Here is a 26572-nt window from a genome sequence, read left to right as displayed (position 1 = left end):
CGAACAGCCAAACGCTGAAACCTACAAATTTAAAAGGTTCTAAAGAAAATAACGTGATATAGTTAATAAATGTCATGCAAAATTAACTAAACAAGATGTGGTGTTGGTTGAGGTAGTTAAGCTGACATGGTAAACGAAGTGCAGCTACCAGTTTAAGCCGATTCAAGTTCAAGTCAAGTTATCCAAAACGCGGGAGCGGGAGCAGCAAAACAAGCAGCAGCAGGAAGCAAAGCACGTAGTTTTGATCACTACCGTGGAGCACTGATCGAAACAAATGAAATCAAGCCCCAGCCTTTCCCGGAAGAGCGCATCGTCAAAGGACCCTGATAACAGTGTCTGGATCAACGAGGTGAAAAAATGTCTTTTGAGAAACCTTGACACGCAGGGAAAACCGGACCTGCTGAAGTCCTACGGCGAACAGAAACGGTGAGCCGTGGTCCGCATCACGCTTCTCAACCAAGTGGTCCTTCAGAATGATGTTCGTCTGAAGCTTTTCTGTTGTTTACGGCGCAGCGAATTGACAGATTTACTGTCAAGAGCAGTCAAGCTTGGCGAAAGCAACTCTGTTCTGGTGATTGGACCCAGGGGATGTGGGAAAACGTCGGTACGTTCACGTTAGTTGACCTTTTTGGCGTTTTTTGACTAGATTTCAATGGGAAACTTAAACAATTTTTCAAGCCATTGCATTTTCATGACCCACAAGTTGGATGCTGTTTTTGTGTGCGTTTATTACATATGCCATGTAACTACGTTTTGCTATTTTGCAGTTAATTCTATCTGTGTTAGCCGGTGTAACTCGGGACAAAGACATCGCTGCAAATTTTCTTATTGTAAAACTGAATGGTGAGTGTCTACATTGCCTTTATGACTTCACATACTGCAAGTTTCCAAAGTGCAGTACACTCTCATTGTTCACTTTTTTTTTGTAGGTCTCATTCATACAGATGACAAAATTGCCTTGAAGGACATCACACGTCAGTTGCACTTGGAAAATGTGGTTGGCGACAGAGTGTTTGTGAGTTTGGTCGTTCAGCCCCACCCTTTTTTATTTTATTACTTTAAAAAAAATTCCCATTACAGTAACTCGAACGCGAAGGGGACCTCAAAAATGTTCAAATTAAGTGGAGTTCGAATTAGCGGGCGGTCGTTAGAATGCATGGACATCGCGCCACACTGCACAGGCAGAACACAAATAAGCCACCTCTGGACTCGTTACCACGAATTAGGCGCTACTACACATTTGTGGCAGGTGATTTCTTAAATATGTCCCGACTCGGCATGACTGGCGCAGTCGATGTGGCGTCACTGACAGAGCGCCGAGGCAACGAAAGAGGTAACACAAGCAACTGGTTACCCGCCGCGGCACAAACAAACGCAAGAGTATGACCAACGCACCCCGAGCAGGCTGCAGCTGAGCTTGTTGCACACGCCACGTGATCGCAAGCCCAGACCAGTGGCCGCGGCACAAAGAAAACCTGCAATGGCATGCGTCGGAGCTCTGGCACTGGCAGCACGGCGCCCGCTGCGTCAGCGAAATAAGCTGTTGCAGCAACGTAGCGTTCACGCTACACAGTTTTTTTGTTGTTGTTGTTGTTGTTGTTTTGCATCTCTAGTAAATTTGATTTGGTTTGGATTTGCCACACATTGTAATAACTCTTGGCCGACTTCTGCGAGGAGTAATGGAAACCAGGGGACCCCAGTTCGAATTAACCGTTCTGAGTACCAACGCGTTCGAATTATCGAGAGTTTTGCCCCATTTAAATATACAGGGCTTTGCCGGAACCAGGGTGTCAGTTCGAATTAAACGATTTCGAATGAACGAACTTTTGCTGTGCAACAAGTTTCTGTTTGTGCCATCCACATGTTAATTTATTTTGCTCTCTGCTCTGCTTCTTTTAGGGCAGTTTTTCCGAAAACCTTACATTTCTGCTGGAGTGCTTGAAGTCAGGTATGTGCACTAAACAATTGAAGGAACTTAAGGTCTACTCTGTACTCCATATTTAATGTATCAGCTCCATTCAATTCAGAAGCAGTTCACGGCACCAGTGCCGAGATTTCTGGAGTTTCAATGCAGTGTGCAGGCGCGGTTCTGCAGTATCATACAACACGGCCACGGCAACTGCAGTGCGCTCATGTGGGTTTACAATCAAGCGAGGTGGAGGCATAGTTGTATGCTAACCATTCTCGCTTGCAGTCCTGTGAAACTGGAAGTCGACAACTGTCTCAGCTACGCCAAATGCATCAACAACACAAAGATCGAGCAGCATACCTTCGAGTCCTACAAACATTTCAGTCAACACAACTGTTGGTAGCTGTCTGCCACTGCGCACGCACACACTAACTTCCTGTGCCACCTCCGTAGTGGATGCAACAGTGTTCTGCACCCCGCTGCCACCGTGATCAATCAGAGAGCGCGGTGCAGGGAACCATTCCTACAGCAATGAATCGAGCACTTTGATACAATGCACCTTACGCCAGTGCAGGCGTTGCTGTGAACCGCATCTGAATCGAGTGGAGCTATAGTACGTAACTGAAATTATTGAAAGGATGTTCAGAGCTGAAAAGCCAGGATATTTTCAATTCATGTGTGAATGAGCTAATCATATTACATCACCATCATTGGCACGATGATGTAGCATAATATCGTGGATAGTGTTACTATACTAATTATACTACAAAGCAATCTGACATGATTGGAACGCAAAGCGTTAAGAACAAGATGAACAGGAAGAAAAGACGCACCACACAACACAGACTACTACCTATGTTTATTTCCCACGTGCCTATAAACTAGTATTTTGACATCACGTGGAAAACAAACAAAAGACAATTCACCATAACAAGCGTGGCGCTTACATGCAGTCACTTTCCATCTGGCTTTCCATCTCCATCTCACTTTGTGAGATAAAAATCGGAGCTACATCCATGCATATATCACCTTCATGGGCAATTCCCAAACTTCAAGTATTTCCTGAGTGAACCAGTCGCAGCAGGAACCTAAGCTTCTAGCAAGAACAGTAGTAATCATAACCATTGGATAACATTTTCAGTCCCTGCAATGAATGCCTAGATGGTTCTAAGCTTCTTATCCAAGCACATTTTACTCTGCATTCATCGCTCTGCAAAATAGTCTTGGCCCATTGTCACACACAGTACTGCATCACTTGTAGTTAAAGGCGGCAAGTTCCTAAATGCTATTGGACCTTTGCCTTATGATTAATTTAAATACAAAATAGGATCTCTGACTTAAGCGGGGTAGGGTGCTCAAAGTGTCAGCAACTCTCGTATTTCTTTTCTTTCTTTTTGCCAGGTAGCCAGCAAAGCAAGACAATAGTTTTTGTCATCGATGAGTTCGACCTTTTTTGCTACCACAAGAACCAGACACTCCTGTACAACCTGTTTGACGTCGCGCAGTCGGCTCAAGCCCCTATTTTGGTGATTGGCATCACCTGCAGACTGGCAAGTAGCAGTGTTCACTCGTTGGCTTGTATCAAGTACCCACTGTTCAGGTGAATAGGCTAACTGGGAATGTGTGCTGACCATGTCCAACTTACGTACGTTTAAATCACGTGATGATTCATCATCATCATCATCAAACTTGTTGTGTCCACTGCAGGATGAAGGCCTCTCCCAAAGTTGTTTAGCCACGCCTATCGAATGCTAGCTGAGTCCACCATTTGCCACCAAATTTTTCTTGCTTATCTCTCCATCAAGTCTTTGGCCGAACCCTACTGTGTTTACGGTCTATTGGCAGTCACTCCGTTAGACGGATGGTCCATCGGTTTTTCAAAAAATTAAAACAAGGACAAAGAAACACAGTAGACTGGACGAGCGCTCACTACCAACTGTGAGCGCTCGTCCAGTCTACTGTGTTTCTCTGTCCTCGTCCTTTGCGCTCGTTTTAATTTTTTGAAGCCATGAGCCAACTCGCCCAACAAAGCATTCTATTAAGGTCCATCTGTTGTCTCTCATGTGCACGACGTAGCCCACCCATGCCCATTTTCTTCGCTTAATTTGAGCTAGGATGTCGATTACTTGTCAATCGCTGGTATACATATACACTAGACTCCCATTAAGACGAACTCAAAGTGACCGTAAAAATGTGTTCGTATTATCAAAAATTCACTTTAAGTGGAGGTTTTTTGCATTGTGCACATTACAAGAGAGCAAAAGTGTTGTTCGTCTTAACCAAGTTCGCCTTAACCGGAGTCTACTGTATATGTGAGGACACATGGGCTGACCTTCTCCCACTCTTTATTCCGCATTGTGTAATAAAGAAAAGTATGAACTTTATAGAGTTTGAATTGAAATGTTACTGAAGCAGGGTTAGCCTGGAAATAGCGAATCCTAAAAGCCTTAAATTTAATGGTAAACTTTGCAACATGTAGGCAACTAATGTAGGCAACATATTGTATACTTTCCTTGCGTAACCACTTAAATATATACGTTGCCATAGAACCACAGGCAGTGTAACATGCTATCTAAAGGACCATAAGGAAGCAGCTTTACTGTTTGAATTGCTTGAATAAATGCAAAGTATGGAATAACTTTTTGTTCAGACTGATATATCAGACCTGTCGGCTTTTGCTCATTGACCGATATACTTTGTTTGCTTAGAAATAACTATTTAACTTGGCATTTTTCTCCCGTTTCCCCTTCTTATTTTTATGCAAAAGAGCACACACTGGCCAAACAAAAAATCCATGCAGTGTTGTCAGGATAACTGAATGCATCAAAACAACCACATATTGTAATTTTGGGAATGCAAAAGGCTCTGTTGTCTGGCTGCTACATGTGATAATAGTCACTAACTCTTGCTGCTGGCTGTCAATTGTGGTCGTGAAATTTCAGGACGCCATCGAGCTGCTCGAGAAGAGGGTCAAGTCCCGCTTCTCGCACCGCCAGCTGCACTTGTTCCCCAGCTTCAGCTTTGAGGAGTACCTCGGCATCATGGTGGACCACTTGTCCCTGCCTGCAAGCTTTGCCAACAAGAGGCTGACAGAAGAGTGGAACAACTCTGTCAAGGTGGCGTAAACTGAATGCTCTCTCTTGCAGTTCAGTTTAGTGCAGTTGCAGACTCCTCAGTAGCGTCAGTGTTCGTACAGGTCCTTGAAAATCCTTCAATTTAGCTGTGTCAGCTTCAAGGCCTTGAAAGTCCTGGAATCTTTTAATAGTCCTTGATTTTTATGGCGCTAATCAGTAACTGTCTTTTCACAAGAATTTAAAATGTTTGCACGGCTCTTTGCATGGAGCAAAGAGCCGTACAAAGACAGGGTTTTGCCACACCCAACGAACGCAAATTAATTTAAATGCGAGCCATGCGATATTATGGTTGACATTTCGTCAGTGGGAGGGTCGGCGATAAAAAGCCATGACACATGAAGACAGGAGGTAGTAGATCGTTAAAAGTTAAAAGTACCCGATCCGTCCATGCCGTCCCAGTAAAGTCATTATGTCGAAGGTGCATGAATTGGTGACCGATTTTGTGGACGTTAAAAGGGGTAACATCTCGCCCCTACTGAAGTTCGTAATTGTGCACAAATGACCTCTTTAATAAAATGTTCCCAGATATCAAAGTGGCGAAGGCCTTCTGCCGTGGAGAGAAACAGTGCACTAACGTGGCATGGCGTTCTTTGGCCACATTTTATTTAATTTCTTTCATCCGCGCGATGAGAGATAGAGAAATGCAACTGTTATGTTGTCCTGTTTGATGGGGCTTCAAATGATTATTTACATCGAAGCAAGTAGATATGTATTCCAAAATCTGAAACCTCAGAAAAAGAGCAGCTTGCAGGAGCAAGACAGTTGGAAAGACTTATCATCGAGGAGGAGACTGACAACATACATAAAAATAAAGGCAAAGCTTGCAGCAACAGTCGCTGATTTAATATTTTCAGCTGATACCTTTGCTGACAAAGCAAAAGTTGCAGGCAACATTACGTACGTTTGGAATCAGTATGATAGAAATCAAATGGCCTGAGAAAAACAGCAAGAAAAAAGAAAAACCTTTATACAGCGACCAAGAAATAAAAATAAAGCTGGGGGAGCTTTCATGAAGTTGTTAGCACCTATCTAAATGTTGTGCGCTAATGTTCTTAAGTATTGCACAATAAACAACTTTTGCATCGTGTTGAAAAACTTATAATCTCAGATGAAACATTACATGTGGCCCTTGAAAGTCCTTGGAAACCCTTGAATTTTTTCTTTTGCAGCCTGTAAGAACCCTGAGCCTTATTCTTAGTTGTAACAGTTCCAGATATTAGTGCATGCTAACACTGATGAGTGCTACGAGATAGGGTCACCACCTAAAAATGGCTAATCAAAAAATAAGTGGGCCAGTTGGCTGCCCCATTGACTCACTACTCAGTGCCACGAAATCTGAACAATTTAGGCAACTGCATGTTCAGGCTGCTTGTTCGGGCTCTCCCGCTTTTCCTTTCTTCTTTCAATTTGCACATGAATGAGAGCTCGATGAGGGAGTGCTTGTCAGTACACCCCCTTTAATGCATAAAATGAATCTTAACCAAAACTGAAACACTACGCAAAATCTCCAACTTTCGTCCGTCTGACATGCAACTCTCCCAGACCCCATCAATCGTTACGTGTGGAACAGAAATATAACACAAAATGAACACTGACCACCATCCTCAGATTTCCCATTTCTCCACATCCCCCACTTGCCAAGACTTTATAAAGTAGAGAACATCAAATTATACCTGCTTGATGTCAATTTTGTGTGCAGGCTTTTGCGCAAGAGGGTGCCGTCAAGACGGCCATGCGGCGGTTGTACTCGACCAACAAGGATATTAGGGCCATGCAGTACCTACTGGTATGTGTGATCTCTCTTTCTCATTTGTCTTCAAGCTGTACACGCAGCACTTAATGCACGCATGCAAGGGTTCAAGGCAGTGTCTTTTGGAAAAGAGTGGTCAGAAACCACACCTCTGGATACATGGATATCTAAATAACGTTTGGGTTTGGGCCAGTTGGGTCATCATAAAACAGTGACACGACGCTTCAACGAACACAGTAAAAGAACACACAGACACGAGTGCTGCAGACTGCTCGTGTCTGTGTGCTCTGTGTCTGTGTTCTTTTACTGTTTTCGTTTAAGAGGGCACATGGGTCTTTGGGACCGAAAAATTGCCCCAAAAAAGCACTTTTTTAGGTGTCACTTTTCTCTTGATTTGCACAGTTTTTCCTCCCAGAAGTCGGTACTTGGAACAGTACTAGGTACTTATAAAAGCCATAGAGGCCCGATTTTAACAAAAAAATAATTTTTCCATAATTCCACACTTATTCACCATGTGTGGTATCGCTGTGATAAAAAATTCTTGAGAGGTACATCCCAGCATGTAATGCAGCTTAGGAAGATCAGTTCTTTTGCACTGTGAAGTCGAATGTTTAAACCATCCAAAACTGGAAGCACATTTTCCATTTTGTGTTTAAGTAGTTGCTTAATTAGCGTTATTTTAAATATTTTTAACTGGTTAGCAGGAGTACTTCAAGCCTAGGAGTTAGAATTGATGTAAACTTGCATGTGATTGCAACACAAAAAAACTATTTGTGGAGTTGTGGAGAATGAAATTATTCTATTCATGCCTTCCTAGTAATTTTTTTGTCGAACAGTTTTTTTTTCTATTGCTCTCACGAACACTCAAGAAAGATTTTTAATTAACTCGGAAAATAATTACCTCACATAAAAAATAATTGGATATTTGAACTCAGCTAAAGAAACTGAACAAGCCCCTGAAGTTTCACTAAAACTGGTTGGAAAGCAAAAAAAAAAAAGTTTCTAGGTCCAGCCCTGTTTCACTGTTTTATACATCGCTACCATTACAGTGTGTTCTGCATCTATGTTTGCATGCTTGAGGACTAGCACACTTCACCAGCTGTACTGCTGTGCATTATGGTGAAACATTGCTCTTTCAGTGCAAACAGTCATGTAGTGCAAGTTCTCTGAACAAAATGGTGACAACTTCATTAATGCGGCTTCTATTTTTGTGTTAAACTGTATCACCAAACTTATGTGTGCTATGGCAGCATATAAAAAAAGAAATCCACTTTGTGATGACGTCTTCAGCGACCGAGACATATCAGAGAGCAAGGGAGCTCACTGAATATTCGTGAATTGGCATTCCACTGATACAAAGGCCCAGTGATGTCCTGCTCTGTGCAGTGAATCTACGCAACCTACTTGCTCAAAAAGTATGTCAGGCCCACTTGGTGTTCAAGTGGCAGTGGGAGACTTCTGGGCTTTGGCTGAGCTCATTAATGCTCTATGCAGCAAACAATGGTGTTGCTATCTCCGCTGGCGTGACAAGAAGGCCCGAAGGTAGTAGAGAATGCCACTTTTCATTGCTTCCAGCTGCCACCTGTCATGCGGCTAAGTGCAGAGTGCCCCAGGCTGGACGCTGTTCATCTTCTAGACTCACAGAGGCAACAGCTTGAGGACTCCAATGTGGCCCTTTTGAAAGGTGAAGGCACAAGGGCTACACCTTTCTTTGGACAGTTTTTGTGTCGTGTGGCTCTCACATATGTCTGTGGGGTGAGAGTTTCATGCTGCTTGGTTCATCCAACTTGTTACTTGAATAATTCCATGAAATGCATTTGTGATAAATAAAAATAGATGCTTAAATGCCAAGGCACAAATTTTGTCACTATTACTCCGATCAGACTGCAGCCAGAAAGTGAATATGTAAGTTGATGGCTTGAGGATATACTCACCGATGACAGTATTATCTACGATATCGAACGGTGCTTGTATTGTGCTGGCATCTGATCCTGCTTTACTATCAATTTTTGGCATTTCCCTTCTAGGCCTGTCAATGCTGGAATTGTCACTGGTCATTGCGATGGTGCACTTGACAAAAATTTACGATGGGGAACCATTCAACTTTGAGATGGTTTACAAAGGTGATTAGAGAAATTTCCACCTTGTAACTGAGAAAACTACCAAGCTCAGCTGTTAGTTCTTGCAATCCGTAATTTCTTTTTTCTTGTGCTTTTGTAGAGTTTGTGAAGTTTGCTACCGGAAAATCGTCACTTGAAACAAGCAAGCCTGTGGTAATAAAGGTATGCTGCATTTTGTTCTAGACTTGTGCATTTAAAGCCAAGTCAACATGCACATTCCATGATATGACAATGCCACTCATGGGACTTCTTGTTTCTTGTCTTCATAGATTTTTTGTGCTTGTTACAGTCATCTTGTTTCTTGTCTTCATAGCTTTCAGGGGCAAAGCCCCTTGGGGGCTCGGGCTGGCGTCTCATGTAGTCACGGTAATAAAACACCGCGACACTCGTTTACGCTTCGCGCTAGAATGCTTCGTGCTTCAAAGACACGAGACTTTTACAGCAAAGCTGTATAGCTCTACCCCCCAATAGTTTCATCTCTGTCGCCAGAAACGCCAAGGCGCCAAGAATACTCTTATACACTGCATGCCTCGCCCCTCCCCAGGTTTCACGTTAGTGGAGATAGCTTGGGATTTTTTGTGCTTGTAACAATCCTTGGCCTTTGAAAAACTGCCTATCAATCAGTCGTCGCCGAGTGAGGGACGACTCACTCATCCATTCAGTCCAGCTGGTGCAAGCATGCTGGGCTTAGAGGTGACTCACCTACATTTCATGGGTGTTCAGTACAAACCATCTTGTTCACTTAAAAGTAAAACTCAAACCAGCTCAAGTTGCTGTGTGAAACAGAGTGCCAATAAACTGTTTTTCTTTTTTTAAGTAAGCGTTGAAAAAAAACAGGACACTCAATGTTCTTATATTAGCAAGTAACATATGCTGTCAAAGAAGTGCACAACTTGCTTGGTGTGTCCGGTTTAGTAGTAGTGGAAGCTTCCAAACTAGCTCCTGGTGTGGTCATTTACAGCAGCAAATGCCTCGCTCTTTGTGTTGCCCAGGCGTTCCAGCAGCTGGAGGCCCTGGAGTTTGTGCAGCCCGTGTCGCGAAGCCTGGCTAACGTGCAATACGAGTTCCGGCTGATGCAGCTGCTCGTGGACCCTTCCCAGGTGCACGAGGTCGTGCACAAGTCCACAACCCTGCCCACCGAGCTCAACCACTGGGCCATCTCAGTTGTGGGCAGCTAGCACAGCCTCCTCACTCCCATCTGCAGGAGAGGCTCTCTCCAAGCACTCTTATTCACTTGCAGCAGCATTTTGTGAGCACCCCCTGTTACACACCAGCTCCTTGTGCACAACGCAGAGACGGTACACAAGACGGTGACTATTCTTGTTCCTCCCTTGCGTGACTTACTCGGCTTTGGCGGCAAGCACAGCTTGCAAGGGTTTTAGGCCGTACCCTCTAATGTTTGAAGCTTGACACGGGCCAGGCTTGGTAGGGCACTGTTTATACAGTAGTGCGCGCAAGTTGGGAATTTTTCTTTTAATTTTTCTGTATGTTTCTTTTCCGGCTCCGAAATAAACAGTTATTTAAGTGCAGGTGTAACACCCTGGACAAACCTCTGCTGTTCTCGTGTCATCCGTAGTTGACGACAACACATGCAGCGTACTATAATCAGTGTTCGGAAAATCGAATTATGCCTCTTAAAAATGGTTCCGACGCACCGCTTGTTGGTGAGTGTTGCTCAACGAATCTTCCAGATTGAGTGACGACTAGAAACAATAGGCTTGACACAACACTGTGTAGCTACAGTTTCCATCAAAAAGGACACCATATATTTAAAGTAACTTTTTTTAGCAAGAGAAGCTGTCAGCTCTATATTTTGTCCCTTTCCGTTATATTGTAGCGTAATGTTGAGACTTTGTTAAGTCCAAGTTAATGGCCACTAACAGTGTCTAAAAACGCAATGTACAGGCGAGCCCGCTTATAACGAACACAACGGGAAACCGAAATCACTTCGTTATATCCGCTTTTCGCTATATCTGGACAGAAAATCTATGTATACCAATGGTAACGGGAAACGAAGATTTGTTCGTTATAGCCGCTATATCGTTAAAACCGGGTTCGCTATAAGTGGGCTATACTGTATTTCTGGTGCCATTTACCTTGGCCTCGACAGCTCCTTAACCTGTGCATTCTTTACCATGTTTGTGTGTCTGTATATGTGATAATAAAAAATTTAGAACTGAACTTGCATCGGTGTTCTTGGTGCAAAATTCTGGCATTCACGCAGTTAAGTAATATCTATGGACTTTTGTAGCGTAGGTCCAACCACACATAGCACTGGCATTGAGCATGACACAGACATCATGCTTTTAACAACTCACCACATAAACCGAGTGTAACCTACATACGCGACACTGGTTGTGGGCGAGGTAGCCATGCATTAACTCACTGTAAAGGAAAGTTTGACATCCACCTAAATGCAGCCATACGGCTACAAAGGAAAGCTATACAGCTTTCTCGGAAACATCGCAGTTGAAGAAAAATTCGTCCTGGTCCAGGATTCGAACCCGGGACCACTGCTTAACCGGAGCAGTCACTCTACCAACTGAGCTAACCAGGAGGCTAGTCATTAGTAGCGCAAAAGCGAATTGATCAACAACTCGAAGTGAAGGACAGGTATTAATCGACCAGATTTAGGGGAAATCCCCAAGGTGGAGTAAGTTTCTGTAAAGGAAAGTTTGACATCCACCTAAATGCAGCCATACGGCTACAAAGGAAAGCTATACAGCTTTCTCGGAAACATCGCAGTTGAAGAAAAATTCGTCCTGGTCCAGGATTCGAACCCGGGACCACTGCTATGGTCGATTGCATTAACTCACTGTTGCAGGCTAAAAGAAAGCTTACCCACAATATGATTTCCATGCATAACAAATGCACCACCACATTTGCTTTGTTCTAGGAGGGCTGGAGGGTTGATTCAATGTTATATAACTATGATATTTCCTAGGGTTTCAAGCCAAAGTGTACGCCATGAATTACCTTGCATATACAAGAAATACATTTCAAAGAGAAAGGGGATATGTTAACTAATGCTGCAGATAGTACCACTAAGCCAACTGCTAAGACTAGGAGTCTTACTGCATCTGTGCATGTTGCACTGCGCATTCTTTGCAACTTGCCGAGTGTGGTTCAACTGCAAAAATGCGATTCTCGAGCTCTAAAACATTAAAAGCTAGCCTCCTCCAACTTGAATCGATGATCGATGCGAGGAGTTTGCTAGCAAAACTGGTTGTAAATAGCTTCACAATATTTTCTTTTTTTAAAGATTGTTATAGCAAGGCAACGGTAACTGTCTTCTAACAGTTAGTGTGATGGCAACATGCAAAGGATCACACAAACTTGTTCAGTACGCATCATTGTTGAGATTAGTTTTCTTTAGGAGGGGGAGTCTTCTGGGATTTGTAGGTCACTCTATACCAGACCTGTCAACCTAGAAACAAGAAAATTCGGGAGGGGGGTTTCCCTCACCTTCTTTCGGTACGGTGAAGAGCTGGTCTCGTGGCCAGCCTTTGTAAGCTACAAAGGGGTAACCACACGTAGTGACGGTGACGAGTGAAGCGAAAAACGTAACTCATTGGGTACAGCAAACAGGCAGTGTGGACGACAGCGACGAGCGAAAAAATTTTACGCAGGTTACCGGGGGCGACAACAGCGCAAGCGACGAGCCGACGTCGCTCAGTTTTGGGTGAACACAAGCAGCCCACAAGCGAGTGACAGGGCCGAGCAACAGCGATAGAGGGCATTGGTGGCAGTGTGTGAACTTTTCACTTGTCGTTGCTGCCCACGGTACCTGTTTGCTGTACCCAATGAGTTACGTTTCTCATGTCGCTTGTATTATAGTATATAGCGGTACTATAGTACCGCTATATTCTAGGAAATATAGTACCGCTGCATGTGCACACAGTACTTTAGTGCCTAGAGTATACTTAGCGGTACTGTACGGTGTGGTTACACAGAACTAGAAAAACGGCAGCGAGTGCTCTTCTGCAGCACCGAAACTGTAGCAGCAGGAAAGACTGACGTATGGGCATGATTGAAACAAACCAACCTCTCCGCCGTGGTGGCCACTTTCCGGGAGATTCGAGATAGCGTTTGTACAATCGGGAGATGTGACCAAAATTCGGGAGTTTCCTGAACGATTCGGGACAGTTGGCAGGTATGTGATACAATCAGTTTTTATGTTCAACCAGGAGTTACATATAACTTGTACCCAAACGTGAATTGCACGTTTTTTATTTATTGTGGTGCTATATACTTAAGTAGCCATTTAGGAACAGAAGGCATATGATGGCTTTATACTGTTAAGAAGTGTATTGGTGGCTGGAGCACACCATTTCATTTACAATTATCCATATATAAAAAGATGTGAACAAATGTGCTGAAGCATGATGAAGAAAAGTTACGCAAGCTTTTGAACCACTCTTTTTCGTCCGATTCTCTGCCCCAAAAAACACATTTTGGTGTTCCTGCAGGTTGTCTTATCCTAAAGCTCATTTTATTGCTTGAGGCATGCTTCTCGCTGTTTACCGCAAAGTTCCGAAAGAACGTCCACCCAAATTTCAGAGATATCAAGTGAAAAATACGGGGTGGGCGATCTTTTGGGTCAAGTGTGAAAAACTACAAAAAAAAAAAAAAAAAAAGTGGCGGCACCGCCAACCAAAATTGCAGAGATATCAAGAAAAATTCGAGATGGGCGAACTTTCGGGTGAAGTGCGGAAAGGACAAATTAGTGACCACGTCAACAGATGAATAGATGATTTGCATTTATTTTGTTCACTCATCAGCGCCAAAGCCATCGATTTTAGGGGGTGGGCAATCTTGGAGCTCTTTTAGCAAATTGAATACTTAACCCCTAAAGGAGGGTGGGCGATGTTTCGGGGCAGGGCATTCTCTCGGAACTGTACGGTAAGTTATTCTTTTATGGCTCCTACAAAATCATTTTTCTGCTGCAAATTAACTAGGGCCGATCGGCACTGCTATCCACTAAAATTTCATACCCTGGCCAACAATGCAGGTGAAGGTAGGTGATCTGTGTTTCAAGGAGTTGTGTCGTCGACACATCACAGTGCCACAGGGATCTCAATGAAATCGCCGGCAATACAATGTACAACTTCACATTTATGCAGCCCTACACCAGGAACAAGGGACACCAAAGAAAACACTACAAGAACCGCAAGCTCACATAGATGATAATTTTTTTATTGTAAATCTGCTCGGGCAAATAGACAAAGCATGCAAATTATTTTGGTCTTTGAACAGACTAAACACAGTATGCAGCAATGACAACAAAGTAAACGGAGGGGGGAGGTGTCAATGTACAATACAGGGGTGGGGGACAGCATGTGATGAATGAGCACATGTAAAATGAATGAAATCTGTACACTGCAATGTGGTATGCTCGTAGCAGCACCTTCTGGTTTTGTTTTGTCTCCTCCAGACGCACGCCCGAGGAAGCCATCCGGGTGGACGGGAGGCAACAACAGCCCGATTATTTCCATGGCAGCGCAACCACAAAAGTGCGTGGTCCCGTGGCACTGCCATCGGGCAAACCAAGGTGCAAGTGCAGAAAGCCTTGGGCTACGCACGGGCAAGTCTGACACCTCCCAGCACACCTCACTGGGGTACCCGCAAAAGCACTGCAACACTCCTCACGCACACACACATGCTTGACAAAACTACAAGGCGCCGAAACCGGCACCTCTCCTCAATCGTCAAGACAAACTATTCGGTAAATAAGTCACAATATACTGGACTATATATGCGGCCTGAAGCAATCTCCCGTAGGGTATACAAGTCAAACATTTCCACGTGCACAACAAAGCATTTACTAAGGCCTGGTTGTTCGGTTGCGGGTAACACTGCTGAGTGCACGGAATGACCAGACTCCAAAGCACAAATGCAGTTCTCCAAAGCTTTTGAGGGAACAAAAAATAATTTCATCAACGGCAACATGCCTTTCAGGCAGTCTTTCACTAGCAAAATTATGCACATTACTGCCTCTTATAAATTAGAATCGTTCAACGCTACTTTCGAATGATGTCCAGCTGCATCCAACACTTAAGTCCCTGATACACCATAAGCATAGATTTCACCTAAAGTGCAATCCACAGTGAAACTTTACTGCGTGCTGTCAATAAAATGGCACGCATATTAGCATGTCCCACTCGACTTTAAAATTTAAGGTTCCCGTGGCCAGTAAATGGTAAAAGAACCAATTCCGCTTTTGGCATGCTTCTGCAGGAACTGGAATGCACAAGCAGGCAGCAATTGTGCAGAGTAGTGAAATTAGCTTGCGCGTCAACGTTGGATGTCTGGCAATCCAGAGCACACGAAGTTTGTTAGCCCCCCCCCTACAGTGTGCCTCATTCCATGACTCGGCGTGAAGAAAGCTATGTGAAGAGATGGCACATGAAGAAAAAGGAGTTAAGCATGCCACTAATGCAACACAAAAACTACATGCTTTCACCTAGGATAATGCGCAACAACGAGTTTTGATCACAAAAAATTACAAAAATCTATTGTATTAAAAATAAATTTCGCATCTCTAGAGCAGTGATTACAATGCATTTTGTCTGCGAGCATCCTAAGAGCAGTGCGAACTGATCTTCCCACGAAATGTTCTCCTCGACCTAGCTACATGGCCTCCACTGCTTGCAGAGACAGCGGTTCGCTGCCGCCAGTCTAACGCTGGATCTCTGGGTGCGAGAGTGCGGAGCCTGACAGAATGCAACCGTCAACAAAACAACACAAAAGGCACTTATCAGAACCCGGTTTTCGTCTACAACTGTATGCCTTTTCGATTTCGCTCACTTGAAATGCTCTGCAGTGATCTGGTAAAAGAGAGAGAACGAAAAAACAAAGCCTTCCCCTCAACTCCTTTGTAGCAAGCAACGTACCTTGGGACACCATATGTATATAATGGTACAGTGGAGACAAGATGAAGTTGCCCGGATATACCGCTTACCTGCCACGCAATCGGCATGCTCGCAAAAGTAAGCACGTTCACAGGTTACGGACCTCTAATGCAACATGGATTTCACAAGACCGACTTCATTGAACAATGCCTGGACCACCTGTATGCTTCCGAAGCTGTCTCGATTACTTGGGATGCCTTACGCAGCACAGAGCATTTGTATGCATATCTACAGCCAGAGAAATAATTTGTACTTGAGCTGCCAAAAGATGGAAGAAACAGGCTGGCACGATCCAACACCTTTTTTTTTTTAACCCCCGGCACCGATACGTCGACTAACTTGTAGTCCATAGAGGGGTCTCCACTGAAGCTACTGTATGTACATCAAAAATGAACAAGAAATATACAATTCAGGAAAAAATCTCGTGCAAAGTGGATCCTTGCTTGCCATTTCTCTACTTCCGCCTATGCACAAGCCTCCAGCCACTTCTGACGTCTTTTGAAACCACTTTCGCTTTCTCACCTTCCCTACGGTACTCCGCTTCGCACTCGACGTTCTTTGCAACGTTTGACGCAAGAAAACTGCAAAGGCAAGTTCTCTTGCCACCAAAGTTGCCAGCCTTTCGCTACCACGCCCAAAACAAACTCGGCGCTATCCTCCCACGGGACATACACAACACATGCTGTCTCAACAGCGCTTTTTAAGTAGTGATTGACGAACACGGTGTCGCGTCAACGTGTGTGGACCTGTGAAGACACACAAGCCTTTTCTTCCTTCTCCCACTTCCCCTGGGTAAGCGAAGAGCTGCACAAGCCCAACCACCAAGATCACACTGTCTCCCGCCACGACGTTGCGCCGCTGTCATCTACGTCGGACCAAACGAACAAAGGTGAAGGCCATACACACCAAAGGGGAGGGAGGAGCCACGGGAGAACGGCAAAACCATCAAAATAGGAACTGTGGTTCAACATCCTGCCGCACAATCTGCCACAATTACTGCTGCGCCCCAATGAGAATAGTATTACCCGTTGGGCTTCGAGAGACGATGCCATGGTCAACAAAAAAGGGGAAACAAGGTTGCATTTGGCACTCTTCACTGGGGCACTGGTCCTGGAGGAAAACTCTACACGGGGCTCTCAAAACAATCTTTCTGACCCCCCTTGGTACCCTCACAGAAAAGAAAAGAAAAACATAAATGTTTACAACAAGGCATGCTCAGCAGCCTCAGAAAAGGGGGAGGGGGAATGGCTACTCGGAGGGAAAAAGTCTCGCAGCGCACCCGAGCACAGTTGCGTGAATGCCGTAGGCAAATCTGCAGCACCCAATTTTCTGGCCAGGTTTTAACACATCTGAGCAGCAAGGTATGACAGATACGGTGGGCTGTTTGCACAAAGAATACAGCAATCCTTTGTTGAACTACATGTCCTCTAAAACACAATGCACTACACGTCTGCATGCCTCTTGACACCAGGAACCTTAGTTTAGCAAGTGTGCCCACGGATATTAGATGTCCACTCCTGGTGTGCTCGACAGAAAGTAACACGCTCATCTGCGTGCTTGTCCTGTGCAGCTGTTCTTTTTAGCGAATATGCAGCGAGACAAAAAAAAAGCGATGAAACGGGGACAACCACAGAATAGACAGGACTTAGCACTGCAGGAGGCAAGCACAGGTAACTCGGCTATGCATGGGACGGGTGCAAAGCACCACACAAACAGAAACCACGAGTCCGGCAGTCGGATAAGAGGGACTTATTTCAAGCCACTTCAAAAGAACGAACAGCAGGGAAGAGGTATTGTTAAATTATGCTTGGGCTTTAAGGCGTGCCAACGTGGATGGCAACGAATTAATTTAGACCACCTGGACATCTTTAATGCGCGCCAAAATCTCACCAGACGGGCACTTGAGTTTTTCACCACACGAGGCACTGAATGTTTTTTGCAATTTCTTGTAAAAGCGTTTCTCAGCCTCTTTCATAAGCAACAGGACTTGAAGAACAGCAAAAAGTTTTGCCGCCCCCCCCCCCCTCCCCCCTTAAAGAAAAGTATAAGAGAACCTGACACTATATATACCACAACAATGTCGCTAACAATTTGCCCCATGGACTGCTCAGGCAACTTCCACCGACGACACCCAACGCCTGTGGTACACGAGGACCTTGGTTTGAACCTTCCCGCTTTTTGCAGGCAGAAAAATAATTTTGATCTGCCTTTTCTGAGCATATAGGAGGCCAGAATGTTTTTGGATGCCTACATTAACCCTCCTACGGAACAACATGGAGCAATGTGTACAGAAAGCACTCCAGTCTTAACACAAGTCTCTTCGTTTCACTCGGGGCATTCACACTACTGTGCTCAGGTGCCTGCTCGGCCTATTTTCTCTTTCCTTGTCACCCTTTTTCTCATGTTTTTTAAGTAGCACATATGATGACAACTCTACAGTAAACCAAAAGCACACACATTGTTTGTACACACAGGAATGTTGGCAGTGATGGGCAAGTACGTTTCCCTTCTGCTTTGCTGTAGTGTTTTGACATTTTTGTTTTTGTACCGAAAAATCAAGCCTCTTTTCCTGAACATCCAAAGCGTCAAAGCAGGCCCTTGCGGAGCGCACACATCTGCATGGTTCGCAACTTCCAGTTGTGCCACCAGACAGCGTCGTACTTTCAGGCAAAGCACCCAGCTATGCAGGGGTTGCCTGCCTGCCTACATGCGTCCCGCTACCAAAAGACAGGTAAGCAGAAGCGTGAAGCATTTTACAGCATTACAAAAATGTATACCCTCTTTTGAGTGTGTGTGTGTGTGTGTAAACACTGGCGTGAGCAAGTAACTTATAAGTTGTCGCACTATCGGCAACGCTGGCTCACAGCCTCCAATCCTTGCTCCAGAAAAAAACGAGTCTGCGCTTTATGGTGCAGGCAGGTGCTAATGCTTCTTGCTCTGCAAACATTGCTGCACCACCTTCCTGCCACACTGCTAGAACCAATCAGGGCCCTCCTTGCCACATCATAACCAATCAGGGCCCTTCTTGCCCCATCATAGGTACTTCATATCAAGGGTTACAAGTTCTTGCAAAAAACGTCGTCCTCAGAAGCAGCACCAAGATGACACCAACAATTAAGAACTCGGGGACGACGGAGCACACACAGGACACCGAGGAGAGAAACGAAATCTGAACTGCGACCAAGTTTGTCGCTACCCGTAAACGCAGGTTTTCTCGGCCGACTCTTGTAAATAACAACAAAGCGGGATAAACCAAGAGAACCTAGATTTTTTTTTTTTTTTTCCCTTTCTCCTAAGTGCGTGCGCGCCAACGTGGGGAGTGAAAAGTAAAAGCAACAGCAAACTCCCAAGTGGCTGCTCGTCTCGCCTCCCTACGATACCTGCCATGCTGAAAGTCAAGTTGGCACTGCAGTTTCCTGAACAAAAATTAAATACGCGAACAGTATTGCAAAAGAGACGTTGCTGTAATAAAATGACGACAAAACAAGCGTAATGAGGAAGAACACCAGTCCATGGAAGGTGAACTTCCTTTGACACAAACAAGCTAACGACATGAAAAAGAAACAGCACAATATAGACTATAATGGGTTCATACTTCAACACAGTTGTCAAAACCTACAGCGGGGCAAACAAACAAAAAAAAAGGGGGGGGGGGGGGGGGACACAGTTCTGGCTTTGCGAATAACAATGCTGCCAGAGTTAAAAGCTGGCTTGATACGGTATTGTACTAATGAGAACACCTCATCCACATCAGTCAACGCAATATACGACGAGAGGCAGCAGCACTTGTACTTTTTTCAAAGGGGCATCAATGCCAGACACACAGTAGACACTAGTCACACACATGCACACACTCAGATTCTTTTGCTCGCTATTTGTGTTGGCCAGTGTTGCGCCGCACAGTGAATGGATGGCCCCTTACGGCCGTGCAGTATTACGTCTCGGCGCAAAAAATGAGTGTTTGGCCTTGCAAAGCTTGCCGGCCTCAGTTCATTCTTGATTTGCAGAAAGCACTGCCTGATCAGACTGTGGAGCCTCACCCAAGCTGCCGCGGCCTACTCAGGGGTGCAACACAGCTTGCTGGCACAACAACACGCGCACGGCTTGACAGATTTGGTGCACGCTTCAAGAAAGATCACCCCACAGAGCACACGGCAAAGCAACCCACTCATTAGTCCAGCGTCATCTACAACAGCCTAGTATTACGTTCGACTTTGTATAAGTTTTAGCAGGTACGGGCAAGCCTTCGGTTAATTATAGCATTACACGAGCAGCAAACGTCCCCCTCTTGTGTCGGAGCTTTAGGACCTTGCACGTAGTTCCTCACAGAGGGAGGGGGGGGGTTTGTCTCTGCCTTCTTCGTTATCCACACATGGTAGACCTCGCAGAATCACCAAACTGGCAGCCTCTGAAAAATGACGCTTTTCCTGGCCCGTGAGTGAAGCACTTCGCAGCGAAGACCTGCTAGCAGACCATTTGCAGTTTTCTCTCCTTGCATGAGTCATCTCTCTGCTAAATCTGACACAGGCCTAGCTAGCAGTAAGCATTTCTCCACTAGCACTTGCCATGGCATCCCCGTCGCAATCACCACCACTGTCATGTGAGGAGTGGGATGACCAGAAAACAAGGCTTGTTCCTCATGGAAAGCCGCGTCACTACCTCTCTCCTCGAGAAAAACGGCTGTTTTCCAGACACATTTTTTGATTGCACCTTTTCTCCCTAATGTTTTCACGATCGCGGATTAACCGGTCATACGCATAAAATTATGGCCGCCATATGCTCCGATGTGGCATTTTCACCCCGACGGCAGCTGCTTTGTATTCTCATCCACAGGACCTCCCCTCCCCCCCCCTCGCTTTTCTGCTCACTCAGCGCTGCCAAAGAACACAAATGCATGACAGGCCTTACACAATTATCTGGCTAGCAATCAAAGTCTGTCCACTACACTTCAGGAGCGCCTTTATGGAAATTTCCACGAACGTCATCAATTGAACGAATAGATCTGGTGCCTCACTTTGTGAAATGAATGGCTCCAATCTGTGCCAAGTACGTACCTCAACACATTGCACTTGCAATTTTTATTTCATCTATCTCTCCCTCTCCCTACAAAAGAAAGAATAAACTTTTCAGCAGTCACATACGGCCGTTCCCTTTCTCTTTATAACAGTTTTGTGGTGACCCTGTTTAAATCTTCTTTTGAGAAAATCCAGCATCTAGAAAATATTTGCACAATGCTCATGCAAAACAAAAATATCAGTGTCGCCATTGCATGAATGAAAGCTTTGTTGACGATGAAATTTTCCCATCATCCCACAGTGAGGCAACAAGTGCTGTTTAATGCTAATCCTAAGCGATGGAATTAAATACACTTGTTTTTGCACATACCTGTAATATGTAGACATGCACATATATATATAAATATATATATGTATATATAATATATATATCCTTTAAAACTTACAAAGGCAAACAGAACAAGAGAGAGCATAGACGAGTTTCTTCCTGCCTCGCGCAGGGGAGCCCGCTTCAGTCGAGCAACCTTCCTCACAACAGTCCAAGGAAGTGAAGTCCCCGGGGCCACCCTCAAAGGTATGTTTCTTTTTTTTTCTTTTTGCTACATTTCTTTTTGTTTTCACTTGGTCCAGCTTGCTCCCACTGCCTGCTTGACTAGATGTTAAAACACCCGTGGAATTGTTTTTTTTTTTTACAACTGACCACACACATGCACGCATCATCCACACAAACAAACAAACAAAAAAGGGGAAATGTAGCACTACACAAAAAGGCATTGCAGAAACAACAGCCCTGCTCAATTTCGAGGCTGTTTGCGATCCATCTGAGCACAACGTGTTGGCAATGCCAGCCCGTTTTCAGCGCACCCCACAGATGGAGGAAGAGGTGGTAGTCTCTGAAGAGCCTCCTTCTCATATGCTCGACTCCTTGGGGGGCAAGAGCACGGCCGTCTCAAGGGCACTTTTGATGTTCACCTCCGGCACATAGAAATCGTCCATGCCCTTGTGGTCCCCAGCTGCAAGCAGCAAGAGGGCAGAAAAGAAAAAGAGAAGTGCCAGGGACGTCGTAGAGTGGTTCCGATTGAAAACGCAAGGCAAATCAAACAAAATAACCTAGTCTAAGGTAACGGAAAGACGAGTGCGCTCCCCGAAACAATATTCGCGACACGTTGAGCAGTGAGTGGCATGCTTTCCACTCTGCACCAGCAGATGTCACCAGGAAGACATTGGAGATACTAACACAGCGGAGGGAGGCGTGAGTGGAACGCACCTGTGGGAGTGGGCGGGACGGTCTTGTAGAGAGACGAGATCCTTTCCCCGACACAGTTCGCCGACAGCCGGGCTTCTGAGTCATGGTCCCAGCACTCCTGTACAGTGTCTATGAGCACATCCAGGCCCTGGGCAAGAGTGGTGGTGGTAGCAGAGAAAACAATCACAAACACACACAACAAGAGCCTCAACCAACGAAAAGTCAGGACAGGTAGCTGTAGCGAATGCATCTTGTTTCACAGCACTAATCTTTAGCTCTGCTACGCATCGTGCCTGTGAGGGTGGCAATTAGGAGAGCACCAATATGACGAAGCATGCACAAGTGAGGAGAAAGATGAACACCGAAATATGCAATGAGCACTATCCAGCAACCAGATTTCCTAGGACCCCACTCTATCCTTCTTCCCTTCGCGTCATGCAAATAAACTCTGTTGGAAATAGAAACTTAGTACTTTGGAAAAGACCGCCTTCCTGATGTGCAGCAAATGAAAGAGTTGGGTGCAGACAAGAGAGAGGACTTGTAATGTGGTTACGGTTCCTCCATGAATAGGTGCCTGTCACGACAACAATGCCCCCGTTAAAGGAAAAGAACTGTATTTACATCAGATCGCAGGCAGCACACGTCTGATAGCCGCCATCGTTCCTCATCGTCCTCTTTCACACACTGCTGCAGTCACTTCTGTGTCCTCATAATAACAAAGTGTCACCATCCTCTCCCGTGGCGGAAAATAAAATAAATAAATAAGTAAATAAATAAATGAATAAATAGATAAATAAATAAATAAATAAATAAGACAGTGGTCGCATTAGTTATTGTCACTGCACTTGTCCTTGCATTTGTACTTCTACCAGTGGTGGGGTTTTCTGCCTGGTCGTTTTACAGTAGCTCTAAGCAAATGGTAGCCTTGTTGAAAGTTTTTGTGCTAAAAGCGACGATTAGCTGGGAAAGCATTCCTTTGGGTGTCGTCATTTACATCATCTTGCAAGAGTAAGCGAACCATTTGCTTGTGGAGATAGCTCCACTGTACGCGAGGTACGGCTCTTGCAATAAAAATTTCTCATTCACGTTTATGTGTCAGGTTTTAGACAAGTTGAAACCAACAACTACCTCTTTATTGCTCTGCCCACTTGCGTCTGTTTATGGTACAGTGGAATCTCGGTAATACGAATTCAGTTGATACGAATTTCACTGTGATACGAATTTTCAAAATCCCCTGGCGAAAATGTATTGTATGCAATGTAAAAAAATTCGGATGATCCGTACGCATTTATCACTTTGGTGCGAGTGATACGAACAGGCGAGCTGCGAGCAGGCGACTGCGGCATGGACGGGAGGCGGGAGTGTTGGTGCGACCGTGCGGCCTTGGTTGCGCGCGGGCACAAAAGCATTAGTCCTCCCCCGCTGACGGTAGTCCTCCTCATGGGGTGTTTACAATAGCGGCAGGAGAGGCGCTGTTCCGAACAAACAGAACGTTCCGCCCTCTCGACGCCTGGTCTTTCTCCCTCCTTTCTATTATCTCCCGCTACAATCTCTTCTCTCTGTACCTTTCGTTTCCGCTGGCTGCAGCTCGGGTGCCTGTAGCTTCCTTTTTTGTATTACACTTTTTGAATAAACCACGGCAATCAAGCGTTCCCCCATTTCTGACAGTGAATACCTTCGCCAGTGAATACCTTCGACAGTGAATACCTTCACCGGGGCACTCCTCGCTTCTGAGGTCTATGCCCCGTGCTCTATAGTTACCCTGTTGTCGCTTTGCCGTGTTGCCTGCACTACTTGCGCATTGATTATGTTGAAGTGTGAACCGCATGGAGCATTTTCTGCTCACGAAAATGCGCCGCCGCGAATACCACACCCATACTGTGCGCGGCGCGGCAAGCGGCGGCAACATGGCTTCTGTGCCGAATTATTCTTTTTGTGAACTTTTCCCACCTCAAGGTAGGGGGTCGACCTATATACCGGGTCGACCTATAATCCGGTTTATACGGTAGTTGCACCTCTTAACAGCAAGAGCCGACACCATGTTGCCGCCGCCTGTCACATGCGCGGCACTATTACATTTTTTTCTCATTTTCTGCTAATACGAATTTTCGGGTGATACGAATATTTTTGTCGCCCCTTGAGATTCGTACGACCGAGATTCCACTGTATTTGTACCCTCAGCGCACATTTGCGTATTGCCACGCTTTTGTGAGCAGTGATTCCACACTTGACGCGTATCTCGTTCAACTCGCAGCACTTTTTCTTTGCTCTTTTTTTCTGTGTGCCTGGCATATTGTATTTGAGCATGTGGCAATAATCATCGACAGTTTGTACCGGCGTTTTCCGCTTCTGCATGTGATCCCTACCAGCCAAACACGTGGTCAATCTGGCCGTCTAGAGGAGTACAGTATTCGGTTTCTGACCCCCTGCACAAGAGGAGGCCCTCTCAGGCCCACCCCCCTTACCGGGTGCTTCCTCCAGTGGTCGCGGATGCGTGGCCGCAACCTCTTGTGCACCACGGCCTCCTGCATGTCCTCCAGGGACGGGTGCTGGCCCACTTCCTCTTCAAAGGGCAGCAGGTACTCCTCCACGGGGCCTGCAAGCACACACAACACGGTTCACTTTCCAAGGCTGGCTGGCTTCTTCCCTGCACAAAGAAGGATTCCACACCACTTCGGTGCTGCACTGCCCGTCCTCAGGCAGCCACTTTCCCCGAGCATCCGAGCATACAAGCACACACTAGGGGGAAGCCTGGTGCCAGCCGCGCTTCATCAAGTGTGGCATTGTGCACTGCTGAGAAGAGTTCCATTTTTCACTTGGCGTGGCTCACCAACCAGCTCAAAATGTTGCCTGTAGCTGCGAATACCGTAACTATTTAGAAGACTATTTGAGGTTCTTTTATCGACATAAAAGTATACTTCAGAAAAAGGGTTGTTCATTAGGAATTCTTTATAAATGCTCTGTGGAGCCTGTAGAGAAGGAAGAGGTTTTCCGTTTGTTGCTTTTGTCACAGGGTGCCACAAGAAGGCACGTTGCAATCCGATCCACGAAGCTCGTTTTGTCTCCCTCAACGTTACTCCTATCAATCTTCGTTCCATGGCCCCTTGAGCTGACCCAAGTTCGCTTTAGGGTTAAAAAATTCGCAAGTATGCAGACATTCCTACATTTTATTGTCTAGTTTGTTTAAAATACATAGGCAGATTCATGGTGGCCAAATAACAGAGGGGAACTAAAATTCAATGATTTGTTGCTGAACTGTGCTACCGTGACTGCCACCGGCTCTGCACTGTTAGACGCAGCTCTGTTCATTTGAAATTTCACACAGCCTAATCAAGAGGCCACAGATTACCTTTGTCATAACACATCCTAACATTGCCGTGTAAGCCCTACTGATGGAAAGATTTTGCATATTGTGGGAGCGAAACCCGCACTGTTTCAGCGCATTTCAACAGGAAATCGGCACGTCACTCGCTACGCTACCCGTCCCCTCTAAGCAGACAGGGGAGCAGGAGAAGGTGCACAATGTAAAACTGACAGTCAGAAGAAACATGGGAGCAAGGGTGGGAGGAGCGCAGCCCACCGTCCTGCGCCGAGCAGCGGCTGATGAGCTCCCACAGCACAAGGCCGCAGGCATACATGTCGATGCGCAGGAACTGGTCCTGGTTGAAGCAGATGGAGCCTTCCAGCACCTCAGGCGCCATGTAGCGACGGGTGCCCACCTGAAGACAGGGAGGCGAGACCAAACCACCCGTTGGTGGTCTTTTTCTTTTAATTGTCACTCTCTGCATATGTTGAGCTAAGCCGTCGTCTCGATAACATTCCCATTTCCATATTCCCCGAGTCTGCTGCGAGGGCCATATCACATTTTCACAACTTTCCACAACACTGTTCTGTCCCCACTCACGCTTATACATTCCAACGAGTCTAGGTTACAGAGTCAAGCACAACCACCGAAAAAAATGTAGAACGCAATAAACAATTTCCTTCAATAAATATCCCAATATCTGTATCTAGCAATAAGCCCAAAATATTAAAAATTTACTGCGCGAATAAATACTTCGCTCAAAAATTCATGACTTGAAGAGCCGCTTTCAGTGGGTAATTTTTTTTTTTTAGGGATAAAGGCGCCCATGACGAAACATGGGAACAACTGGAGAAACGCCCCATAAACTTCTGCATAAACCTTTTGATAGCAACACATTTTCACCAAAACTGAAACTGAAATGAAGCCTGTGGTAGCGCATTAGCCAAGGCTGGTGCCTTTTCAATAACGTGTTACCAAGCAGGAGCTGCCAGATATATATTTTTTTTATGTTTACGTGCCCCTAGCTTTTACCTCCCTCAATCCTGTTTCACTGGTCATGTTTTCTGTGATAGTAATAAACAGCTGCGTTGGCAAGGGGTATACTTTTATTAATCTGCTAATATTGTATTGGCCAACTTCTAGTGTACTTCATTCCAGAAACTGTACCATTAAAAAGCACAAC

General features: G+C 45.3%; 2 protein-coding genes across 2 annotated transcripts in view; one reads left to right on the top strand and one right to left on the bottom strand.

The window, feature by feature from the left end:
- The first annotated feature begins 24 nt into the window (after positions 1-24).
- Orc4 (origin recognition complex subunit 4) lies at positions 25-11094 on the top strand. Its single transcript, XM_077706600.1, has 12 exons — positions 25-426; positions 514-604; positions 768-843; positions 930-1015; positions 1900-1948; positions 3311-3459; positions 4852-5025; positions 6743-6829; positions 8369-8477; positions 8821-8916; positions 9014-9075; positions 9906-11094. The coding sequence occupies exons 1-12, from the start codon at positions 275-277 to the stop codon at positions 10089-10091; spliced, it is 1317 nt and encodes a 438-aa protein (XP_077562726.1). The 5' UTR covers positions 25-274; the 3' UTR covers positions 10092-11094.
- A 2994-nt stretch (positions 11095-14088) lies between these two features.
- Positions 14089-26572, bottom strand: part of Put (activin A receptor type 2 punt) — a 50179-nt gene continuing 37695 nt past the window's right edge. The window contains exons 7-10 of the mRNA XM_077706586.1: positions 25666-25804; positions 24551-24681; positions 22107-22233; positions 14089-21852 (exon numbers count right to left, since the gene is read on the bottom strand). Coding sequence (XP_077562712.1) covers positions 21749-21852; positions 22107-22233; positions 24551-24681; positions 25666-25804 — 501 coding nt within the window. The 3' untranslated portion in view covers positions 14089-21748. The remainder of the gene's footprint in view (positions 21853-22106; positions 22234-24550; positions 24682-25665; positions 25805-26572) is intronic.

Source organism: Haemaphysalis longicornis, unplaced genomic scaffold (assembly GCF_048455015.1).
Source record: "Haemaphysalis longicornis isolate Haplotype H1 unplaced genomic scaffold, Haemaphysalis longicornis Haplotype H1 scaffold_4, whole genome shotgun sequence".
Taxonomy (NCBI): domain Eukaryota; kingdom Metazoa; phylum Arthropoda; class Arachnida; order Ixodida; family Ixodidae; genus Haemaphysalis; species Haemaphysalis longicornis.
The sequence above is the reverse complement of the archived record's forward strand: the minus strand, read 5'-3'. Positions and strand labels throughout refer to the sequence as shown.